Raw genomic sequence first — 25,802 nt, 5'->3', positions numbered from 1 at the left:
TTGAAGCCCCTAAAGATTCTGTGAGCAGTGAGCAGTCTTTAATCTTTGTGCAGAACAGAATAATCCATGACTCAGGAACCTCTTTAGTCTGTAATTCAATTCTGCAGCTCATCAACATTTGTTAGCCTGTATAGCCATCTCAACAGAAACATGGAATCCAATTAGGGGCTGAGATTGCATCAGCTGTCATAGATCATTGTTCATCTGGCACCATCTGGCCTTCCTTGAAGCTATCAGAGCCCAGCACCGGTCAGGCAGGCAGGCAGGCCCAAGAGTGACCTTCAGTTTTGATTCTCCCCTTTTCTCTAAATCTAAGCAATATGTAAGTTTTGGGCAGTTATAAAAAGAAATGATAATAGTAATTAGCATTTATATAGCAACTTAAAGTTTTCAAAGTTCTTGATAAATATTACCTCAATTTATCCTCACAACAACCCCAGGAGGTAGATCCTATTATCATTCCCATTTTACAAATGAGAAAAACCGAGGCATAAGTGGTTAAGTGATATTTCCAGGGTCATGCATTTAAGTATTTGAGATTAGATCAAGTCTTCCTGTGACCTGGTCTAGTGCTCTAGTCACTAGAGGATATTGATATATCCTCAATATATTGAGGGGATATTGAACTGACTTCACTTTATATGAAATGATTGCTTTAATACTGACTAATGATAGTTCACAATACCACAAATCTGTCTGTGAAACAAGACAGTGTGGTGGCTAACACTGACTTGTGGCTTGCCTTTTGGCAAGATATCCAATCTCTGACTCCGTTTTCCCATCAACAAAATGCAAAGGTGATGATTGCCATTTTTCTCTCCCAGGATGGTGGTGAGGATAAATGAGGGAAGAGATGGTTGAGTATAAACTGTTATAAGTGATTAAGTAAATAGAAATCATCCTAGTTACCTTGGAAAGCTTCCAGAGCCAGAGACACCATACAGAATCATGTGTTCAGAGGTTTCAGAATCCCAATGAGCCCCTTTCATTTGTACCCTTTACTTGTACTGACCTGTCCAAAGAAAGAGTTTCCAGCCAAATGATTACTACAAACCCCAAAATCCTTAGGTTTTAATATACAAATCTTTATTAATTTGCAAAGTACAACAAAGAATTCAGAAATTCTCCAATAGGGAGAGTCAGTTATTGCAAATACATCCAGTCTCCATAAGAATTTAGTTGCTGTCAACAATTGCTATTGGAGTCTGGCAACTCTTTTCTTTGCTCTAGCCCTGCCGTGCTTTCAGTCTCCCCAGGAACGGCTGATTTGGCAAATAAAATAGATCAACTTCAGCTTCTCATGTCATGAAATTTAGCTTCCACTGATCTCCCAGAATTTCTAGATGAGGATAGTTTTTTTTTTAAAGATACTGGCGATAATCAATTAATAATATTTTAAATTGTTATAATTGTGTTCTGTTTTCAGTCATTCCTAATTAAATCTTGTGATAACTTGCCTTGAACTAAATGATTTAATTCTATCAGATTCAAGACATGTGGCTAGTTTCACATGGGGCTTTGCTTACCTGAGGGTTATCAAAGACCCCTTGGTATTGTGATTGCATTTAGTACCAATTCTTAATTGAGCCCCCTAGGTTTCCTTATTCAGCCTGATAGAGAGTTTGGGCTATGTTCTCTTGTGCTGGGAAGACAGAGCAACATATTTGATTCCAACTGCTTGAAATAGTAGCTTGAAAGGGTTGGAGATTTTGTAAAAAAAAACCCCAAAAAACCAAAAAACCAAAAAACAAAACAACAACAAAGAACAAAGAAAATAGAAACTCTGTAAATAAAAGCTTGTTGCATGTGATTTCCCCAGTATTGACAACAATGGTATCCTGTAATTCTAATTCCCATTTCTGACATTTTCTTCTGCCTCTGGAAGCTTCAGGAGTCATTCCCAACCAGATTCAGCAGAGCTGTCTTGTAGTCTCCACTAGTGTCTCCCTAGAAAAGTGTCAAGAAAATGAGAGTTAATGGTGATCAATTAATCCACATGTTTATTGTTAAGTCAGGTGCAAAGTAGCTAAGGACCACTAGATGGTGCAGTGGATAGAGCGCTGAACTTGGAATCAAAGACTCATTTCCATGAGATCAAATATGGCTGCAGATACTAGCCTTGTGAACCTGTACAAGTCATTTAAGCCTTTTTGGCTCAGTTATCCATTTATAAAATGACTTGGAGAAGAAAATGGAAAACCTTATCGAGGCAACCCCAAATAGGCAACCCCAACTCGCAAGAAGTTGAACACGACTGAACAAGAAAATGTGCAAAGCAATTTGTTAGGTATTAGAAGATACAAAATTAGATAAGAAGTCTGTCCTCATGAAACTTTTAATCTTATAGATTAGCATTCATCTTATCAATGAGATTATTAAACTGAACAATTTCAAGACAAAAATTCATTGTGGCATATGGAAAGCTTGAGAGACATGGTTTCTGGATAATTGTTTTATTAATATCAACATAAAAGAACGGCCATTTGGCCATCTCTCCTAGCTCAAAGAGCCCTTATGGAACCCACTCCAAGCTTATCTTTCCTTGGAAGACTGGGTGTTCTTGAAGGTAGACATCAACTCTTATTGGTTAACAATTAATGAGAAGACTGATTATTATAATGAGAAATGAGTTTATTCTAAGGAAGCACTAGGACATGTGATCAGAATCACTCAGTTTTAGTCAAAGAGAATTATCTGTGTCCTTATCATTAGTTTGACAAAAGGAAAAATTCATATTTCCTCAGATTTGAATAAAACACAAAGGACTGGAATCCATTAATTCACCTAACTATCTTTTGAGCAGAGCTGAGTTCTTCTCAGTATCAGTCCTACACTTCAAAGTCTGTCTGAATAACTTGCAGGGGCAGATTTCTGAATAAGTAAAAAGAAAAGGGGAAAAACCTTGGTCCTAATTCAATTATTAGTTATTAAATAGAAGGAAAGAATAGTCATTTCTCTCACCACTGATATGAGAAGACAAGTAAATTTTATCATAGTTGGAAAGGAGAGGGTAGGAGAAAGTAGTTAGGAGGAAGAGAGAATATGTGTTGTGTTCAAGCAGAAGAAAGTAGGTATATTTAATATCATCAAGAAAAAAAAATCTTAACCATCTCTCTTCACTCTGATCTTTCTTGGACAAAGAGGTCCAAAGGTCTGATCTTATATTTCCTAAGTAGCTAAATACTGTGTTTTGTTGATAGATACTTGCTACCCGGTGCTCCTTGGTACCATGCTGCATAAAAACTTTATTACGAGAAGCATTGGATTCACTTCAGAGGCTGCATTTCATTAAGTGAATATTTAGCTTAAGAGAAAATTTCCTCCTTTTCATTCTATAATTTCTGATGGTCAAGCTGGAGCCAATAAATTAATAGGGATTGGATGGAATATTCAATTCTAACACCAAATTGACCTAACAACTACACAATAAAAGCTAATAGAATCAGCCCTCACTTGTTTATTGATAAATAAAGGTCTGGTGGCCTTATTAGCATAATGATCCACAGGAAGTTGAGGGGAGATAGAGAGGAGAGAGGCAAATGGAAGCACACAGATAAATAGAGACAGTGGGTATATATATATATATGTGTATGTATATATATATATATATATATATATATATATATATATATATACATACATACACACACATATATATAGATAGATAGATATAGACATACATATAGACACACACACACATATATATAGATATAGATATATATAGATACACACACATATATATAGACACACACATATATATAGATAGATATAGATATATATAGACACACACACACACACACACACACACACACACACACACACATATATATATATATACACACACACACACACACAGAAAGAGAGAGAAAGACACACACACACAGACATATAGATAGAAACAGAGACAAAGATAGGCACACAGAAAAAGCCAGATGTATCATGGGAGAGACACAGAGTGGAAGAGAGAAAACACTTTTTCTTCAAAATTTCTTGAAAGTGGAGCAATTAGAGAATAGAATTCCCATGAGAAAACCTGAGGCCCGAGATTTATGTTGATGGAATTCCTATAATGGGGCTGTAAGTGATTCTGGAGATTTACATAGATGTTCAATACTAGTGATTTCTAATTGAAGAATTTTTGTTTTGTATGACTAATATAGAAATATGCTTAACATGATTGTACATGTATAATCTATATCAGATTGTTATCTTGGAAACAGGCGGGCAGGAGGATGGAGAAAAATTTGGAACTCAAATTCTTATAAAAGTGAATGTTGAAGGTCATCTCCATATATAATGAGAAAAAAAGTATTAGTAAGTGTAAAAAAGAATTTTTGTTTTGTTTCCCTTTTTCTTTTCATTAAAAACAACCCTCTAATTTTGTAACCTGCCTGTTCATTGCCTGAGGCTTCTTGGGTGGAAATTATGAGTCAAAGGAGTGCAGAAATTATTTCCCAGAAATATACCTGTCTTCTTCAGTTCATGAATTAGTTTCTAATGACTAAGATTTAGATAACATATTTAAAAATGAAGCTGGTAACTATGCTAAATAAAAAAAGCAAGTCTTATTTCTAAGCCACATAGAAAAATTTCCAACTCTAATAGAGATAGCATTTAATATCTGTAGTAAAGCAACACAAATGAACAGAAAGATCGCCCATAAAATAGGATCATGTCTGGGGCCTATTTTGCTAACTTGTTTTCTGTTAGAATGTGTTTCATATTTTTATACTGATACTCCTTACTCAGCCCACAAGCACATGCTCAGGGTACTCAACAACAATTACAAGGAGCAGGATAGCAATACTACCACAATCAGGGTATTGATTACCAATGAATCCCAGTCCAGAGAGGCCTTTAGGAGGCTGCTTAGTCATCACCACTGTCAATGATCAGGGACTACATGAACAGATGGAGCTATTCTGTCCTTGTAATTGCCCAGTGGCCAGCTGGTAACTTCATTTAAAAACAGCATATTATTAGTGGAAATAGTAGTGTACTCAAAGTCACATCTCCCTCCAAACCAGGGTTGCTGCTTATTAAGGACATGACTTTAGTCAAATTGCTTTTTTTACTGTAAGCCTCAGTGTATATAGCCATGGAGATATTGATATTTTCATTGCCTATCATCCACAGTCATTGAGAAAAAAGCAAGTGTTGTATAAATGCAAGCTACTCTTTATCAGTATTTCAAGGCCATCCCCAATGTTTGCTCAGTGCAATTCAGGTGGTACTTTGGAGGACATGGATAGAGACAACTTTACTTAGAGATCTAAGTATGATTTCCAACTACCAATTAACTTGATGTGCCCAGCCAAGTCAGTCAGGGGAAAAAGTTTGACATTTAGGTCATAGATATAAGCATTATTTCAGTTATATGAGAAAATGTCTGAAGTGATCCTTTCCTTTTCTCCTCTCTCCATCTTGTATATTTTCTTCCAATCAGGGAAGAAGGAAAAAGGGAAGGAGGAGATATTCATCACAAGTTTCATCAGGAAATTAATATTCTTTCCAGATCCCTAAAGGAGGCTCATTTATCAAGATAGCAGAAGCTGACATTATATATTAGAAGAAAGAGCTTTTCTTTGGGGAGTATTCACGTGATAAGCCTTTCATTTCCACGTGAGAAAAAAGTTCAAGTGTATCCTGGGGAAAGGGATACTATTTTTAAAATAAATCATTAATTCAACAAATAGTTACTAAGTTTACTATTAAAAAATAAAGTTTGTAGGTAACTGTAGCTTTGTGTGCAAGCATATCTGAGTTACAAAGGGGTGTGTATTCGTGCATGTGTTTCAAATTGATGACTAAAAATGGTCCAATTAATAACAGGTAATATTTATATAGTGCTTACTATGTGCTAGAAATTATGCTAAGTGCTTTATAATTATTATCTTATTTGATCTTTATAATAATTTTGGGAGGTTGATGGCTATTATCACCCTCACTTTACAGATTAGGAAGAGAAGGAAAAAATATTTTAGATGACATATCCAGAGCTCCCGACTTCAGACCCAGTACTCTTTCTACTGTACCATCAAGCTGCCTCTGGTTTGGGGAAAACCTCACTCAAACTTTGATGTCCTAGCAGTATTTTAAAAATATTTCTAGTTAGAAGATTCTGAGCTCTGAGCTTATCTCTCTCTCCAGGTTTTATAGGAAGGCTTTGAACCCAAAGGTCATTCACATTAAAGTATGAGCTCTTGTGGATTCAACTTCACTTTAGAAGGAAATAATCTGATACATGCTGTCCAAGTATCTAATTAGGAATGATAATTAGGAATTATCTTGTCAGGTCTTGGACTAGCAGGATGTAGGGCCTTGGGCAAGGGATGCTCAGCTTTCTTGGGGAGATTTGGAATAAAATTTTGGTCACCTTATCTGGAAATAAGATTATCATGGTGTATTTTCATGAAGACTAGGGGATTTGTGCAGATTGTGTCTGTTTAGTATAGAGCTTTCTAATAACTAGCACTATCTAAAAATGAGATGGACTATATTGGGAGCTAAAAGATGCCCCCTTACTTTAAGCCTACAAGTGAATGTCAAACATCTACTTATCCAGTAGGCTGTAAAACTTTGCATCACATAATTCAGATAAGGGTTAAAACCAGACCTATGAAATTCTTTCCAACTCTGAGATTCAGTGATTCTGTATATGACACAAAGTCCCTACTCCTGAGTAAGGAGAGGAAGAAGAGCTTCAATAAGGAGTCATCCTTAGTAGGGCTCCTCATTGCTAGAGCTCACAATGATGGAAGGAAAAACTTTTTAAAATCAGACCATAAGAGTGAAAATAGTTTACCTTAGAAGGTAGTGAGTTTTTCCTCATTAGAAGCCTTCAGGTGAAAACAAGAGGACCATCCATAAGGGGATAGAGGTTAATTCTGATCTGGTTTTATGATAGATAACTTCTTTCTGACACTGAAATTTTTTGTGATAATGAGACTGAGACTGTCCACCTGTGCTCTGCTAAATTCTTTCCTTTAAATAAAAATCTTCCTTTAATGCACTTTGGCCAGCATTCTTCTAACAGGGTCACTGGGGTCAGTCTTTTGGTTTTCCCAGTAGAGGATTCAAAACCTTAGTAGCAAATTCTACAGTAAAAAATGGTAGTAATGCTGGCCTGGTAAGGGGAAGCACATGGCTCCAGAATTTCTTTGCCAGATTCTCATGACCATTATTTGCACTATAAGGGGGGGGGGGAGGATGTTCTCGGAACGGATTCTTAAAATTAAATCTCTTAGGACTATTACTTATCACTGTCCCTAGGAAGATTTTTCTATTGCATCTGAAAAAGCCAGAGCTTGTTTTCATATTTTGAAGGGCAATGTAAGTTCATTTCTGGGACAAAATACTTTAGAAGATATTAATCTACATTCTAGTTTCTGTTTCATCCTAAAATATAATTCTATATATCTAAAATTTAAAGTTCTCAAAGCACAGGAGAATTGAATAATTTCAAAATATCTTTGGGTACAAATTCATACTCTAAATGGCTTAGAGGCAGCCCAATCAAAATTCAGGGAAGCTAGGTGGAACAGTGAATAGAATGCTGGACCTCCAGTCAGGAAGATTCATCTTCCTGAGTTCAAATCTGCTCTTAAATGCTTACAGTGTATGACTCTGGCCAAGTTACTTAATTCTCTTTGCCTCAGTTTCTTCATCTGTCAAATGAATCGGAGAGGAAAAAAGATAAACCCCTCCAATATCTCTGCCAAGAAACCCCAAAATGAGGTCATAAAGAGTTAGACTTAACCAAAAAATGACTGAACAACAACCATCTAAATTTATGGTTCACTGGTAGTTCATTCCTTTATATAGTTCAAGCTAAGTACATTTTGCTTGAGGCAACAAAAGTAAAAAAAGAAAAGCAAATAAAAATGTGGGTTGTTTTGACTTGTTTATCAGTAGGAACTCAAAAGTTACTCCATGAATTTGTTAAACAGAACCTGAACACTGACATGCTGCTACTGCTTCAAACTCTGTTTAGTCAAAAGTCCTTTTGAGGGATGTTTTCAGGAGATGATTTCAGGAAATAGTAAAAATGAGAAGGCATTTTGAAGGGTTCTCTTATGAAAGAGGGATTGGATTTTTTTCTTTAAAGTACCAGGCAGTGGAATTTAACCTTTATTTGGGAGACAATAGGATTCTCAGATTTTTTTTTTATCAGAGAGATGATATAATTGTGTCTGTGTGCATGAGAACAGTAAATTAAATGGGTAGAGGATAAGGATTTACTCACCATGATCATGCTAGAAAGAGACTTCCCATACAACTTCTTAAACTCATTCTTGATGAGGTTTAAGTCGATCTCACTCCTTGAAACAATATTTCGGATCAGGGTACCATCCCAAGTTCCTAATCCCTAGATTAAATAGTTACAAAATAGATATTACTTCTGGCCTTTTCAAAAGAAAGAGAAACTTATTAAGTTTCACTTAGACTTCAGTTAATGAAATATTTCCATATATGTTTTGAAATACAGGAATGAAATTCATTAATTTAATGTAAAGTATCACTCTCCATGATTTCTCTTCCCAACTAACAAGATTACCATTAAATTTGAACCTTTTCACTTTCTTAATAATAAAATTTGAAAATTTTAGTGGTTGTTAAGTGAGTTATGTAAAAAACATTGATTAATCAAGACCTTAAAATAATAAATAACATTTGAGGACATTTATCCTTGTTATTTTACAAGTAAAATCTTCCTAATAAAAGTCTACCCAGACCAATTTAGTTTGAGAATAATGAAATATTGTCTTCTGGAGTCTGTGTTTGTTTTATTTAAGCTGTTTTTCTTGATTTTGTCTATTTAATTGTCATTTCTACTTTCTCATATAATGAGGTACTTCACATAGTGACAGTAAAAATGGTAGTGCTGTCATCATTAATGAGGGGAATAGATTGTTACAGAACCCTGTTCCATCTCACATTTATTTGTCACCTTTCTTGCAGTTTTGTTTACAAAAATTCTTGAGGAGATTTGGTTAATCAGATTTTAAGCCAATTTTTTTATGTTCTTTTTTTCCCCTTGATGACTTTTTGCTGTTTTATGTTTTTCTCTATCATACTTGTCAATAAAGCATTGGAAATGAGTTGATACTCTAAACTAGTAGTTAAATCGCTCTTTTAAGCAAAGAGATCACTTTTTTTTTTCCTTTTGGCTGAGGTAGTTTGGAAGATATTTATTTTTATGCACTGGCTAAACTTCTCAAAGGGATAGTGGTAATCAGAGGTAATACTTTTTCCTTTATGTATTTGCTATCTTTCCAGCTCAGCAACTTTTAAAAATAAATTGGTTTGATGCTGTTAATTTATTCATTCAAATAGTTATTAATTCCTCACAGTTTAGAATACTTTGCTTAGTGGATTTAGAGGTATAAAATTTAAATAATACATGATTCCTGCCCTCATAGAACGGTTAATCTAGTAGGAGAATCAGCCAAAACCATATCCAACTATAACATTCAAATGTTTTGATAAATATATTAGAGAGTTAGAAAACAAAGTGTTATGTAATTCCAATAATGAAGGTCATCCCTTTTGGGGGTTCAGGAAAGGTTTTCTGTAGAGGGTGGCATTTAAAATTAACTATAAAGGTTAGGTAGAAATTAAAAAAAATAATGGAGGAGGAAACAGAAAGTACAAAGGCAAGAAATAGTACCTGTATCATGTTCAGGGGGCAGTGAACAGACCAGTTTGGAAGTAGAGTGAATGAGAGGAATAAAATTAAATGTCTGGAAAATTAGTGTCAATCTATTGAAGACCATGAATGCTAGGCAGAAGAATGTGAACTTTATTTGGCAGGCCATATGATGTTTTGAATAGTTAAAGGACATGCAAAGATTGATGAGCAAGAAATAGTCTATGCGAAGGATTGTTAGGAGGGATATAGAAAACAGAGAGAAGAATATCTGTTAGGATCTTTCAGCAACAGTCTAGATTGGTAATAATAAAGGCAATGGGAATAGAGAAGAGGAAATAAATATGTCATGTCACAGATATGAAATCAGTGAGACTTAGGAAATAACTGGTTAGGAGAGAGAAAAATCAGAGATAATCTCAATGTAGAAAACATGATAGACTAGGTGAATAGTAGTGTCTGTGAATGAAAAGTCTAGAAAAAAGAATCAAAAAGCAACATGTATCCTTGATCTTTTTCCTGGTCCTAAAAATTATAGACATTGGAAAAAGGAATCTAGTGGAGACATTTATAGAGGTATGGTAAATAGCAGAGTTTCTGTTAAAATTAGAAGGTTGAAGCATATTGATTGAAAAGATTAAAGATTTGGGGGAGTTCATTGAGAATTGAACATTAGTCTGAAAGGTCAAAATATTAAGATATAAAAGATGGATATCTAGTTTGGGTTGGAATTTAAATTGAAGTTCACTCAAGGAGAAACAAAGAGACATATGGTAGCCATAAGTAGGATTTAACAAAATTATCTTGTATTTATTTTGTTTATACTATATAAATATATGCTCTACCTTTTCTCTCCATTTACCATTCCTCACCATGTCAGTTTCTTGAAGGCAAGGACCATTTTATTTTCAGCTTTATAACTTCAGCCCTGCCACAAGACTTAACACCTAATAAGTAGCTAATAAATGATTTTTGATCAATAAGCACTATTTTCCAACCATATTTACTCAAAATGTCTCCTTGGGAAATAAAAGAACTTTTGATAAATAGAATTTAGGTAAGAGGAAAATTATTGTTTATTGAAGAGGTTTAAAGCTACATACACACACACACAAAAAAAAAAAACACCCAAAAAAGCCAAACCCCAAATCATCAGTTTTCCCATAAAACCCAGGAACAAAGAATTTTGAAGAAGTTGATAGGTTAAATTATTAGCACAGCCTCACCTTCATGGAACAGTACAGCCTCTCTGCAAAGTATCTGTGAATGTTCCTGGTGCACTTCACTAGACAAAAGGAAAGATTTTATTAATCCTTTAGAATCCTTTATCATTATTACCTTTATCATTATTATTATTATCATTATTACTTTATCATATTACTAAGTTTGAAATTTGAATCTTCTATAAAAATAAGGTCTTCTTAACTTGACTTCTAGAAGTATATATTCATGTTTCTAGGAATAATGGTTCCTCATTGTATTTTGTCATCATGATAGTCATCAGGGATTTATTTCATGACTATAACTCCCAACAATCAGTATCTAGATTATGGTGAGGTTGGTATTGATAATCTAAGTTGAACTATTTAAAAATATGACTTCAAAAAGTTTTGTTTTAGAAGATGGCCCCAACTGTAAAATGAGGGAGACTCAGTAAATTGTTGGGAGGATTCAGTGGATTTTAATTCAAGGTTTGAAGTGGCTTTCAACTCAACCTGGGAAATTTATGGAAACACAGATTTGTGTTTTCTGTATTTTTTTCAACTCAATGCTTTATTTATTTATTGTAACATTAATATAATCGAAAAATTCTTAATTTGTATTGGCATCTTTTGTTTTTATATCACCTTCATTTCCAAATATATCCCTCCTCCTCCCACAAGCCATTCCTTGTATCTAAGTATAAAAAGAGAGAAAAAACCTTAGTATATAGCTCTGTATATAACTTGTACATTCCTACTTATATACACATTGTTTCCTCCATTAGAACATAAGCTCTTTGAGGAAAAGGAATGATCTTACTTTTTCTTTGAATCCTAAGCACTTTGGACAGTACCAGATATATAGCACATATTTAATAAATTCTTGTGATTGAAATTGGATAGTGTATACAATACTCCACATCTATAGTCCCTTATGACATAAATTTTAAAAAATTATATTTTTCTTTCCTCTGTTCTGAAAGTATCATAGTATAATGAAAAAGACACTAGATTGAGCCAAGAAGTCAAATGACTCAGTGGAAAGAAAGCTGGAACTGGAATTGAGAAGACCTAAGTGTGAGTCATTTTGGAAACACTAATTGTATGACCCTGTGCAAAAATTAACTTCTTTGCCTGTTTTTTAACTATCAATGAGCATAATAATTATATCTATTTCCCCGAGTAGTTGTGAGGATCAAACAAGATGATATTTGTAGAGTGCTAAACATACAGTAGGTGCTTAAGTAGTGTTTCTTTCCTTCCTTCCTTCAACCAGCAATATAACCAAGGAAAATCAAATCAGTTCATCTCATGTGTAAAATTAGAAGAAGGGTAGTTATGTGGAAAAGAGATTAGATTTGTTCTGTCTTGTCACAGAGGGCGGAATTTTGTATTTAATTATCTTTGCACAAATAGAGTATTAGAAACTTGAGGGCTAACGATAGTGTTCAACATATTTTTGTAAGATTTTTGAGTTTTAAATTTTTCTCCTTTCCTTCTTTCTCCCTGCCCAACATAGCAAGCAATCTTATAGAAGCTATACATGCCAGTGTAACTTGACACCTTCTTTGCCACTTATTGCTTATGGCTATAGGCCACTTATAGTTGCCTACTGATCTAAATAATTTGTCCAGAATCACCCTGCCAATATTTATCAAAGCTGAGATCCATTATATCAAGCTTAAAAAATATTTATTGAATTTCACTTGAATCTTTTGCATTTGTTTCCATTAGTGGACCCAAGTAGATACAGCTCTCAAGAAGCAGCCTCAATCTGAAAGCCATAAGGAGTTGTAGACAATTGTTGAGACTCTCCCAATGCCTTACCCACAGTGAGCATCGCCTCCTCTAGGGAACCATGGGTCTCACTCTTAATGCTATCTTCGATGCTCTTGTTGGCAATTTTCTGGTATTCATCAAACACTGTGCAGAAAGAGTAGGGATTAGCGGGTCACAAGAATCTTTTAGGGAAAGAAAATTGCTACAGATAAGTTTTCTGAACCAAAAATCACAATCTATGGTCTAAGAAAGGCTTTCTTTTCTCTAATTTTTGAAATTGATTATATAAAATGCCTTACAAAGGTATAGAATTTAAATCGTTTACTTACACTTTTGAAAGAAAGAATAAATGAAAAGAAACACAAAATTTAGCAAAAAAGGTCTAACAATTAGTATAATGTTTTGAGGCTATTCACTGGACATCATTCCCTTTCAAGCATGCTACATTCTTGAACTTTTTGTTTTATATATTTGACATTCTATTTCCAATCTTATGGTCTTTGTGTATACCCATTCTTAGAATATATTTCATTTTCACTTCTGTCTCTTAGAATTTTTAGCTCCTTAAGTTCTAGTGCCATCTCCTCTGAGATACTACTAGAACTTACAAATTATTAGTATCCCTCATATGAATTATTAGTATCCCCATACATTTTATTAGTATCTCTCAACTTTTGCAAATATTACCAAGAATTTACTTATGTGTTTGTATACAGTTTCCATTTGCTTCTATGAGTACAAATTTCTATTTTTTTTCTCTCAATAGACTACAGACATCTGAAACACATTAAATACTTTGGTTAATTTTTGTTGACTATTGGAGTTGGTTCCCCTGCTTCTTATCTGAAGAACTTAACTGGTTCAGTAATTGTTTAATTCATCTTAAATTTTAAGGTGAATGTTTTAAACACATCAGTAACTTTCATTTATTTTTTGCTCTATGTTTTACAAGATCCTTTCCTCACAGTCAAGTTGAAAAAAAAGGTATTCCCAAGTATTATTAGTCCCAAATTGTTAATGGAGTCAGTAAGGAGTCACCTGTTAAAATTAAATTGAGTCAAACTCAGAACTCCTCATTCCAAGTGAATCTCTTTATTTGGTAGCCTGGCAGAGTGGAAAATGCACTGATCAAGAAAGTCAAGAAAGCTGGAATTGGGGTCCCATCTCCAGTACAGACTAGCTGTGTGATCTTAGCATCAGCTGTAACACTGGCAATTTGACCTCAAGATGGTAGAGGTAAAAAACACAAAACAAAACAAAAAAAAGTTAGGTATTCTATAGACGAGACTTCCTAATGGACACTGAAGAGAAATGGAAGTGGTTTGTGCATCTTTCCAGGTTGATATCATGAAGACAATTATAGCATTACAAATTTAGAGCCAGAAAGGATCTTAGAGGCCATGAGTCCAAACCCTTCATTTTATAGACGAGGAAAGTGACTGAGAGGGAGAAGTTAAGTGACTTGTCTAGTGTTATGCAATCTGAGACTGGATTTCAACTCAGTTCTTCTTTGCCCCAAGCCCTGAGTTCTAACCTTTCCCTATCCTTGATGTCTCATAAAGCATGATGTTAGGAAAGAATATAGCATTGTGTGATTCTAATTACATCACGTCTCCCCTCTGAGACTTATTTGGCTCAACTATAAAAAATAATCAATTATAATAAAATAACACAATTACATCTTTCTCACAGGATGATTGTAAGGAAAGTGCTTTGTAAATATTAAAGCAAAATGTAAATGAGAGCCATTATTAATTCAAATATTCAAGCACTCCTGATTTTGTTTGTGTGACTACTCTTTTCACTGATGCAGATAGCCACCCATCTATACTTTAGGAGATGGCCTTTTTTCTGGAGTTGTGGCTGAAATAATTATCACTTGATAGGCAACCTCCTAGTAACACATCTCTTCAAACTTAGCTAGAAATATATCTCTGTATTAAGAATTTTTCTAGCTGGTTGGAATTTAACTTGCCCGTTTGTCACAAGCTCTGGGAACACAGGATCATTTTCATACCACAATATAAGCACAAGAGGGGATTCAGTAGAGGGAGCAATAGTCCCTTTTATATCACTTTGCCAGAGGACAATCCTGAGTTTGAAGGACTGTGGTTATACTCCTCCATGGAATTACTTCTATTGTAAAAGATGATTCAATTACTTTGTTAGTCACCCATAACATCAAGAAGGTATTTGGTATTGCCATTAGAAAGACGAGTTCAAATCTAGTCTCAAATACTTACTAACTGGGAAAATCACTTGAGAATCACTTTCTTACTCTCATTTTTGTCTTAACGGGGATGATAAAGTACCTAATAGCACCTTCCTCTCAGAGTTGTTGTGAGGATTAAATAAAATAATATTTGTGAAGTACTTTGCAAACTTTAAACTGTATGTAAATACTAGTTAGTATGATTGTTGTATCAACAATCTACTTAGCTGAGTTCATAGAATCTCTGGATGATGTTCTTCTAGATACACTAGGTCATATGAAGATGGCCAGATACCCTATCTGTGCTAATTGTTAAACGGTGACCCTAGGCTGAAACCTTTCTCTCTTTCCAGGTAGACCTGCTCCAAATCTCTAGTCTCTCTCTGCAGTTTGAGGAGCTTCTCTGGATCTAGAGGAGTTCCTGTATCTTAGTTGCATCAATCCTGACCAATATTAGTTGCAGAGACTCAACTCTGAAGGATGAATGGGGGGTAAGAGCTGAGAATTTTAGTTCATTATTCTAGAAATCCCAAGTAGGTTTAATAGTAGGAGTAACCCATTCCCACACAGACACTGCCCAGAGATGAGGGACTGAACACATCAATTTCTCTATTTGCTTTAGATTTATCCTATCTTGATGTGATTCATGTGAAAAGTTGGATGCGATGGAGATTCAAGATTTGAACTGGTCCACAGCCAAAGCAGGGCTCACCAATAACTCTATGAAGGCTTAGTTACTACAGTGTTGGGCACATAGAAGGCACTGAAGAAATGTTGTTGACTGACTGTAGGAGTATGAAAACACTACAAAGAATGCTCTGTACCTCTCATCAAGTGTGTGGCGCTCCGGGTGCAAAGGATGGTGATAAATTTCATCTCATCAGTACCGTGTATCTTTTCTCCAGCTGCATAGAGATCCTAATAGCACAAAGAACATTTATTTACAATGTGTTTGTCAGCCCCAACAATATCTACTTGTGAGAAAGTCTAAAAACTGAAAGAAAAGTATCATGGTGGAGAGCATTTGAGTCACCATCATGGAGGGAGAAGCAGAAGGGATTTTGTTAAAGGAGTAAATGTCCTAGAAACGCTTGTTCTGTTCCATGAATTGGAAATAAGCTATTTTTAAAAAGGAATAAGTGGTCTCTGTGTGGTTCTAATAGGGAAGATTTTGAAAAGTGATCAGTGTGGATGCAGAGGGCACTCACTGACTGGGTGAGCCTTTCTGAGCAAGGAAAGTGGTAAATAATAGTTTTAACTAGGTTGTTCTGTCATTACAGTTATGTCCAACTCATTGAACTCATGTAGACTCTAGCCACTGAATCACCTGGCTGCCCTTTTAAGCTATGTTGGGAAAGAATAAAAAAGAATTAGGATTGCCTTTTGACTTGGGTAGGACTATGGATGACAGAAGGAAGACCGAATGATTCAATGTCTCATTGTGGTGTGGAGGTGATCCTGCTTTCTTAAAAGTTCTGCCATCAGTATGCAAAGGAAGCAGTTTGTTGAATTGAGAAAAGTTTTGGACAGGCCATCAGAAGAATTGGTTCTTGTCTAATTTTATTGATTGGACAGGTCACTCCTCCTCAATAGATCTCATTTTTTAAACGAGAAAGCTTGATGGCATATAAAATTCATTCCTCTGATTTTCTCTGATTCTAGTTTCTAAATATAATAATAAAAGGTCTCTATGGATATTTTTTCAGATTGAATCCCATAGAAAATTAAAATTGTAATGCTGATATAGTAGAGGGCCAGCCTCAGAGTCATGTGGGTTCATCATGTTCCACCTCTGCCATCTACAAGTTATGTGATTCCAGGCAAATTCTATAACCTCTCCGTGCTCGAAGCTAAATATTTAATATTTAAGACATAGACCAAGTTCGGATGTCCTTTGGTACAGGGAGTTTCCTGAATGGGAATTTCTCTATAACAGTGAAATCACAGATTGGGCTAAAGAAACAAACCAAATTATAACAAATCTGGTGTCTATCTTTAGATAACTTATATATTCACTTATTTAACTGATAAGAAAGAGATAGTTTTCTTCTACTTTCTTTCTCAAAGAACTTCTTTGGTTTAAGTATGGAAATAGAATGACAGAAAATTGGCTCCTAATTCAATGACAGAAGAAATCTCAACTATAACTATTGGAATGTTTATTTGAAATGTTAAGCTAGGTAGGCAAGAGAGGCAGTAACCTAGGATCCCACATATATGGGATAAGAAGAGAAATTTGGGGATAGTTATTTTTATAAATGTACTTGTTTTGAAAGACAGAAAATTCCTTTGTGTCTCATAAGTGTTTTTTTTTTTTGTGATAATAGAATAATAGCTCAAATCCTCCAGTGGACAGTGACATGTAAGGGAACAAATTTCAAACTTTGTCCATTGGGGACTTTCTTTTTTCTTCTAATTCAAGAATTCCAAGTAGATGACATCTTTCTAACTCCTTCTCACAAAGACACTGGTCTGACCTAAAAGGAGTTGAATACATCAGTTTCCATTGAAATCTGGGTCTAACATAGTTCCAATTTTCCAGTGCCTACATGGGAGGTAAACAGCATGGTGTCTGCATATGTTTGTGTGTGCAAAGAATGTATGTATGTGTGTGTGTGAAGGATGTATGGAAAACTTTAATTTCTAGGGAAGCAATGATGAGGCTCATGAATAGGTTGGACTAACTATCCTCTGAGATTCTTTAGAATTTACTTGGGCAAAACCATTAAAAATGAGAAAAGTATCAAGGAAGAAATAAAATTAAAATACCAAGAGAGAAACAACATAAATAGTGGTTTAGCTTTGAACATGTTAATGTACTTTTAAATATTAAAATTATATGTCATAGAGGCTTGAACCTTTATATTCTGGTTTTTTTTGTTGTTCTTTGTATATGGAAATGCCCATATTTTCTAGTGTTTGACAAGTTTAGAATAATAAAAAAATTCATTTAATAATTAAAAAGTTTACCTGTGCATCCTGGAGTGCCAATCCTGGATCCACAAACCCACTCACATCATCTCTACTGCCCTGGAAGAGGAAAAAAGTAGTTTTATAAGGCAATGGAATCTTTCCACCTGACCCCAGATTAGACTTGAAGCTGAGGCTGAACCCTACATTCCTAGCCTTGGCTAACCTTGTAGTGACAAATAAGTCTGCACTGTTCCATTCCGCTGACATTGGAATCATCAAAGATTTTCCCTCTGCAAACCTGATTGACCTAGCTCTCTAACTTAGATCTTCTCAGGGAACCAGACTAGTAGGCTCTCTCATGGTTGCCTTGGGGACCATCAGAAACACAAACCCCTTCTTACTTGTAGAAGGCAGACCAGGATTCTTTCCAGGTATCCACTGGTGTCTGATTTAATATCTTCTTCCAGGTTGGAACCATATTCTACAAGACAGAAACTCAGGAGGGTTAATGATATTGAGTCAAATTTATATAGCACTTTAAAGTGTAAAAGTACTTTTTCTTCTGTGATGAAACGACTCTCTGAGATAAGTATTCTTAGAAAAAAAATACCAGATTTAGAACAACTGGGGCCTGGGGTAGCAGAGAGTTAGAACAAGAAGGGATTGTAGAAGCCATTGAGACCCTTCCATTTTATAGATGAGGAAACTGAGGCTGAGAAATCAAGTGACTTGTCTAAAATCACACAGTTAGTAAATGTCTGAGACAACATTTGATCATGTAGCACATTAAAGATAAGGAAACTGAACATTGGGGAGATTAAGTGAATTGCTTAATACTCCAGAACTAAAGTAAAACAGTTGGGATTTGAATTCAAATCTTGTGACATCAACTTCAAGAATGTGTTGTACTGCTCATTGCAGTGTTGGTGGGCAGCAAAATCTGTTCACATCATCGTGCAATGGAGAGAGCCCTTGATATAGATACATACATACATTTTGCAAAATCCATTGGTTTTTCTATAAATGTGATTTTGAGCCAGTCCATATCCTCCTTAACCTTCTGTTTCTTAACTTGTCAGATGACAGACTATCTATACGGCCGTGTTCTTTGATTTTCTGTCAGGTTTTTAGAACCAGATGTCCCTATCACCATACTGAGTCTGAGAGTAGCCTCTTGAGGAGTTCATCACCTTTCTACTCTTGCCATGGCTTGAAGAGCAACACTCCTGTTCACAATTCTTCCTTCTCATTGAAATTGGTCTGTATAACTTGTATTATATTTCTGAAGCCTATCGAGCAAGTTTTCCCTAAGATTTGCCTATGGCTTCCATCTTAGTTCCTTTTCCTTTATAGTACAGTAGGGCAGAGAGCACAGACTTTATCATTTGCACATGTCACAAATTATTAGTCTGTACCTTAGTGAAAAAATAAGAGGAGGCAGCTAGGTGGCTCAATGGATAAATTGATGGACCTGGAGTCAGGAAGACCTGAATTCAAATCCATCTCAGACATTTATAAGCTTTGTGACTATGGGCAAATCATTTAACTTCTGGAGAAGAAAATGGCAAGCCATATCAATATCTTTGTCAAGAGGATCCCATGGACAGTCTGGTCCACTGGGTCATGAAGAGTCAGATACAACTAAAAGACTGAACAACAACAACTTAATAATCAATTTGTTAGTAATTTGAGGCAGTCCTTACATTACTATGCCCTGGGAGAGAATGCCATTTTAATTCTCATTTTTTCCCTTCTAGACAAGCTGTTATTAATGAGAAAAATTTAATAAGTACTGGAGGGAGACAATTTAAAATTATAAAAATAGCCTTCACTGGCTATGAAATACAGTAATGAATATAAGAGCAATTTTCAATTTACTTGGAAAAATATAGTTTCTGTGAAAAAAATCCCCCAAATAAAATAGTTGGTATAATAGATGGTGAGCAAATAAAAAGTTAATCTCTAAAATCTCTACAGCCAACATTCTATGCTTTTTTACTTCTGTATAACATCATATAGATCTTTACTTTCCCAAAGTGTTTTACCCTATAACAGTGGATAACTTCCATCTCCCCATATCTTTGTCTCTATTATTACTAAACCTTCTCATTGGTGAATTACGTTCAGTAACTGCCATGTGAATCCATGGCATGAGGTGTGAATGGCATGGCTATAATGATTCTTACCTTCCTCATAAGCTTTCATGATTTCCCTAAGGTGGGCTTTGGTCCGAGATGCCAAGATCTCAATGATGACACCTTCTTTGGTTCCTATACCCTAGGAAGAGAAAGAAATTCCATATAAGAGTAACTCCTAGCAAATGGCAGCCTTTGGTCGGATTGGGAGGATACTATAAGAGACAGGTTCTTAGGGTGGTAGAGTGTTGCACTTGAGCATATTTCAATGACAGAGAGAGAGAGAGAGAGAAGAGAGAGAGAGAGAGAGAGAGAGAGAGAGAGAGAGAGAGAGAGAGAGAGAGACAGAGAGGCAGAGACAGAGAAAGAGATAGCATCAATCCTTCCACCTCATGGCAGACATTTACTAAATGTCTACCATGGAGGATGCAGAAGGTTAAACATTCATCCTCCTTGTGGAGAGCTGACACCTCAGGCTGCGTTTGGATGAGCAGCACTTCAGCTGATCCTTGACAGGACTTGACCATTGCTTCAGTTACCTTCATGGCATCGTGTAATTCCTTGGCTTCATATTTGTACGGTGGGTACATGAGAGCTATGATAAGTCTCTCAAACTTGCCACTCAGTTCAGATTTCAAGGTCTCAGTCAGATCCTAGTGTAACGAGAAAATAAGAAGATGCTCCATCAGAGATAATCTGGCTCATACACATTTCCTTGCCATTGCCAGTTTTTAGAAAAGAAGCCATAGAGACCTTGCTGGTTCATTCCCTTTCATCTTTTCTCAGGACCATATTGCCCAGATGTCTCTCTAGTTCAGATGTTCTATCTCTAATCACTAATATTAGCCATCAGAAGTGGATGCAATGTCATTTAACATTGGACTTTGTTAGCTAAAGGATAGCATTGCAGTCTTGCCATCTTGGTACTGTTCTCCTTTCCTCCCATGAGCTCCTTTAACCTGCATATGTTCTGCATTGTTTCTCCAGCCAACAAATATGAGTTAGCCTTTTTATCTTATCTTATCCTCTATCAGTGGCCAGTTCTGAATCACTCCATCAAAGGAACTTGAGGTTAGCCAATCATAGTGAATGCCAAGGGAAGCAGAATCAGGCTGCAAGCCTTTTTTGTACAAATGTATTCTCTTGACAGCACCTCCAAAGCAGATATTTAGCTTAAGTCAGGTAGGTCAAGTAATAGCTAGAGAGTTAGACTTTGTGTTAGGAAGAACTATACTTGAATATTACTTTCTGAGTTACCTCTCCTGAGTTTCAGTTTCTTCATCTGTAAAATAGGAATAATAAGGGCATCTATCCCTCAGGGTTGTTCTGAGGATCAATACATATAAAGTACTTTTCAAACTTTAGAGCTCTATATCAATGTTAGTTGTTAATATTGTCACTGGACCCTTGAAATTCCACTCAATGGGAAAGGAGAGATTCTTCTTGCTAGTTTGGGGAATCATTGAGTCACAGTAATTGCTTTTTAAAAAAAAATAATACTTGTGTGATACTTTTTAGATTTGCAGAGTTCTACAATTATCTCATTTTATCCTTATAAAATCTTGGAAGTTTAATATTATTATTATCCTCATTTCACAAATGAGGAAACCGAGGCAATCATGCCTTATTAAGTATCTGAGATAAGATTTGAGCTCAGGTCTTCCTGAATTCAGGACCAGAGCTGGCAAAGCTATTATTATATACATTTTATGGACTTAAGGCTGGAGACTGTGGACATAATTGTATCTGATTTCACTCCTCTTGTTCTAACACAGAGCTGCATTACTCACATAGGTAACCAGGTAATTTAGTATAATAATAATAATGATACATTTCTATAGCACTTTAAGGTTTGCAAATTTTATCTTATTTGCTCTTCATGATAGATAACCTGGGAAGTAGGTACTGTTATTATTCTCATTTTGCAGATTAAGAAACTGAGTCAGACAGAGCTAAATGACTTGCCCAGGATCACAGTCCAGTAAGTGTTCGAGGCAGATCTCTGGACATCAAGTGCAGCCCTGGCACTGCCTTCCAAGACTGGCAAAGGAAGTGACTGATGGCAGGAGGCCATGTGGTGTCATTTCTTACCTTTCCATACCGACACTTGAATGCTTTAGCGATCTGTTGCCGCTGTGCGTTGCTCCTCTTGGTGAGAACATCAATGATGGCTTGCTCGTTGGTACCTGTTGAGGAACAAGAAAATTTGATTAGCATAAGACAACTGATGTTTGGAAGCAGAGACTCCATAGTCTCATCAATAGAACAACCAGTTGTTTGAGAAGTTTGTAGTCATTGCCTTCGACTCCTAGCTGCAGCACGCCGAGCACTGGACGATCCCATGAGCAATCCTGCAGGATTTAGCTTAGAGACCGTTCTGGACAACTTGCCCTACTAGTATATATTCTATATATTTTTTCTCTGCTTATAGACATACATATTGTCTTCTCTGTTATAATGTAAGCTCCTTGACGTCCCAGGTCACTTCATTTTTGCCTTTGTATTACTCTCAGCATCTAATGCAGCACCTTGACACAAAGAAGGCATTTAATAAATGCTTATTGATTCATTGATTGACTGATTTTTCCCCTCACATTTCTAGTCAAGGCTACTGTAAAAATTATCTTGTAGCAGCTAATACTGATTTTTAAAGACTTCTTTTAGAACAACGTTACCCTAATTACACCAGGCAAGAAGAAAATGTCCCTGGATCCACCAGAAATTGGTGCTTTATAGAAACAATAAGAAGACCTGTTCACTCTCATCACTTACTAGTTGTGAGTTCAAAGACAAGACATTTGACTTTCTCTGAGATTCAGTTTCTTCACCTGTAAAATGGGAATAATAATAGTTATACCACCTATAGGATTCAAAACTAAGAAAGAACTTAGAGGTCCTGTCCTTCAACCCTTTGTTTTAAGATGAGGAAACTAAGAAAAAGCCTGGTAGAGATGGGATAAGAACCTGAATCTTCTAGATCTCAGGCCAAAGATCTCTCCCTAGCCCCAGGCTGTGACCTTCCTTCCTCTAAGTGTTCCCGGATCTTAGCCTTCACTCCTGAAATCACTATCTTGTGTACTGCCTAGAGGGAGAGAGAGGTGAACGTGGAATTTGAATGCAGTCTCTATAGTGGAAGACCAGAGTGAGGGAGGATCTCTCAAGTCCTCTGAGTTTGGCTTTCCTCCTCCATCCTTTTGAGTTCTGGATCTAGGATTCTGTGATCAGCTCAGAAAGAAGCTTTCACCTCATTCCAAGAAGATGAGAAGAAACATTTCAGTTGATGTTAGCCCTGTCACAAGAGCAGAGAGTCTAATATGTTATTAAAAGGCAGAAAGTAAAATGAGTCACTTGGAATTTAGCACTATCCCACAAGCCCATCTTGACCCAAAAACCTCACTGTGGCTGGAGAAACAGTTATTTTCTCGCATGAAAGCCTTAGGAGATGGCCATAGTTAATTTCTAACTATTTCTGCCTCCAAACTGCTGGACTCATGGTGTATGTATGCATGTATATATGTGTAGGTGTATGTATATACCTATATATAAGTATATATGCATATATGTATATGTGTGTATTATGCAGTATATGTATGCACAAATGTATTGTCACAAGTACATACATATGAATATGTCTGTATGTACATGTATATATGGACACGTGCATATAGATTTGCATAAATATATAATTGTGTATGTGTGTATGAATATATGTATGCATATAATTGTATATATCTATATGTATGTATACATAGATATGTACATATATGGGCATATATGTATAATTATAGGAATGATTATTAATCACCAATAATTTGGGAGACCCAGAGTTCTCCCCTTTTGTCAAAGTTCTGATTTAAAAAAATAAAAAGTTCAGTCTCTTAAAGAACTTTATTGATAATGAGACTGAATTAATTCTCCTCAATCTTGGTCAGACCCCAAGCAGCTTTATAAGGAATTTAATCTAATGTGGGAAGCCCACTGTCTTCTACTCAGGTTTGGGTGGGGATATTGCTCAAGGTGTCCAAGAGTGACATGATGTCATTAGCCCCTCATTTTAATATAGCCCAATTTTCATTATGCTAACCAATCAGAATTGCTTGGCATTTCTCTTCTCAAAAAACAAATAAGCCCTGAGTCTGCTACCCTGGTGGTCTTTAATCTAAGGCAGATGGTCAGATGATAATTCTTTTATTAACAATGTACTGGCCTTATTAATACAGTGATTAAATTACTCAGAAACTCTGTTTTTCAAGTCTTTTAAATTATCACTATATACATATATGCAGAGAGACATTTATACAAATACATATATATACACATATACATACACACATATATAATATATGTACATAATACATATATTTATATATACATAGATGGATATATGCACATATGCATGTAAAATATATATATATATACACACATATGCATGTAAAATATATATATATATACATATATATACACACATATGCATGTAAAAATATATATATATATATATATACATATATATACACACATATGCATGTAAAATATATATATATATACATATATATACACACATATGCATGTAAAATATATATATATATATATATATATATATATATATATATACTATCTCTCTCTCTCTCTCTCTCAGGCACACACACACACACACACACACACACACACACACACACACAAATATCCCCTTGATATGTTTATACTAATCTTTCCATTTCAACCCACTTGACACAATAATTGGTTATTGTTGATTTGGTCAAAAATCTGTGATTAAATTCTTGTATTGATCTTCAGAGTGAGGAAACTTAACTGCTTTGCAATTTCTAATCTTAGAAAGTGGCCCAAAGGCATTTGGAGACAAAGCTGTGTTAGAATTACTCAATAGGTATGTGGAAAGACTGGATTTAAATCCACACCTTCCTCAGTTCCTTATCCAGTCTATTTACTATTCCCATGCTGCCTCTATATAAAATAGTTAATTCTTTGAAAACAAATAAAACCACTTAGGATGACCGTAAAATAATTTTTCAAAGGCAGGGCTCATTATGTGACAACTTACCAATTCCTTTCATGGCTGTGTACAGTGTTTCAGCATCAGGGTCAGGGTTGAAGTGGGGGCTGCCTTTCACAGTGATAGCTTCTTGCTCAACCTGGGAAAAAATAGAATGATCATTCCATCATCTCTGGTTGTAGCCAGACCAGACACACTATCAGGAACCTATATCTCTGTGGCATTTGGTTCAGAAGCTAGTATACTCAAGCATATACAATAAACAGGTAGTCTGCAAATTACAGCAATTTTGGAAACTCTCAAAGTTCCTTTCTGGAAGGAGAAGAAGACTTGAATTAATTTTCCTTTCTTAGACACTGCCTTTCATACTCAAATCGACAAGGGTTTATTAGTTACCCTTAAGCACCAGACACCATGCTCAATTGCTCAGAACAGAAAGAAAAAACAAACTGGTACTTGTTCATAGGAAATTTCCATTCTATTTGCAGAGAATGCTATCTTTTCATTCTTCACTTTTCTCTACCAATCTCCCCATTCCCATTTTCCTCCTCCTTTTGGTAATGGGCTTTGCCGTTGGTCTGCAACTTGAATGTGCTTAGGAGGTAACACTACGCATTACAGTTTTCTGTATTTGTGTCTTGTTCATGAAAGCTTCCAGACAAGCACCATGTTTTAGTTAAGTATAATAGCTCTTCCAGCACATAACACAGCTTACAACTTATATTGAGTACAACTTGTCTTAGGTCTTTAATAAGTGTTTGTTGACTGGGCGATCTAAATAATAATTCCCTCCACACTTGATTTACCTTCTGCCACTGAAGTGATGGTCAAGGGAAATAAATTGCCTAAGTACTAAGTAAGATAATGGGCAAAGTGGACTGAGTGCTGGACTTGGGAGCAG

The 25,802-nt window shown here is 35.6% G+C and overlaps 1 protein-coding gene across 1 annotated transcript in view; it reads right to left on the bottom strand.

The window, feature by feature from the left end:
• Positions 1-1,064: 1,064 nt before the first annotated feature.
• The window catches only part of LOC141558653 (annexin A8), a 29,283-nt gene continuing 4,545 nt past the window's right edge, over positions 1,065-25,802 (bottom strand). Inside the window, exons 3-13 of the mRNA XM_074296147.1 lie at positions 24,950-25,040; positions 21,982-22,076; positions 20,430-20,543; positions 19,942-20,032; positions 18,157-18,236; positions 17,813-17,872; positions 15,667-15,760; positions 12,679-12,774; positions 10,876-10,934; positions 8,246-8,368; positions 1,065-1,947 (exon numbers count right to left, since the gene is read on the bottom strand). Coding sequence (XP_074152248.1) covers positions 1,888-1,947; positions 8,246-8,368; positions 10,876-10,934; positions 12,679-12,774; positions 15,667-15,760; positions 17,813-17,872; positions 18,157-18,236; positions 19,942-20,032; positions 20,430-20,543; positions 21,982-22,076; positions 24,950-25,040 — 963 coding nt within the window. The 3' untranslated portion in view covers positions 1,065-1,887. The remainder of the gene's footprint in view (positions 1,948-8,245; positions 8,369-10,875; positions 10,935-12,678; positions 12,775-15,666; positions 15,761-17,812; positions 17,873-18,156; positions 18,237-19,941; positions 20,033-20,429; positions 20,544-21,981; positions 22,077-24,949; positions 25,041-25,802) is intronic.

Source organism: Sminthopsis crassicaudata, chromosome 2 (genome assembly GCF_048593235.1).
Source record: "Sminthopsis crassicaudata isolate SCR6 chromosome 2, ASM4859323v1, whole genome shotgun sequence".
NCBI classification, from domain to species: domain Eukaryota; kingdom Metazoa; phylum Chordata; class Mammalia; order Dasyuromorphia; family Dasyuridae; genus Sminthopsis; species Sminthopsis crassicaudata.
Note: the sequence above shows the minus strand (reverse complement) of the source record. Positions and strands in the feature narration are given on the sequence as shown.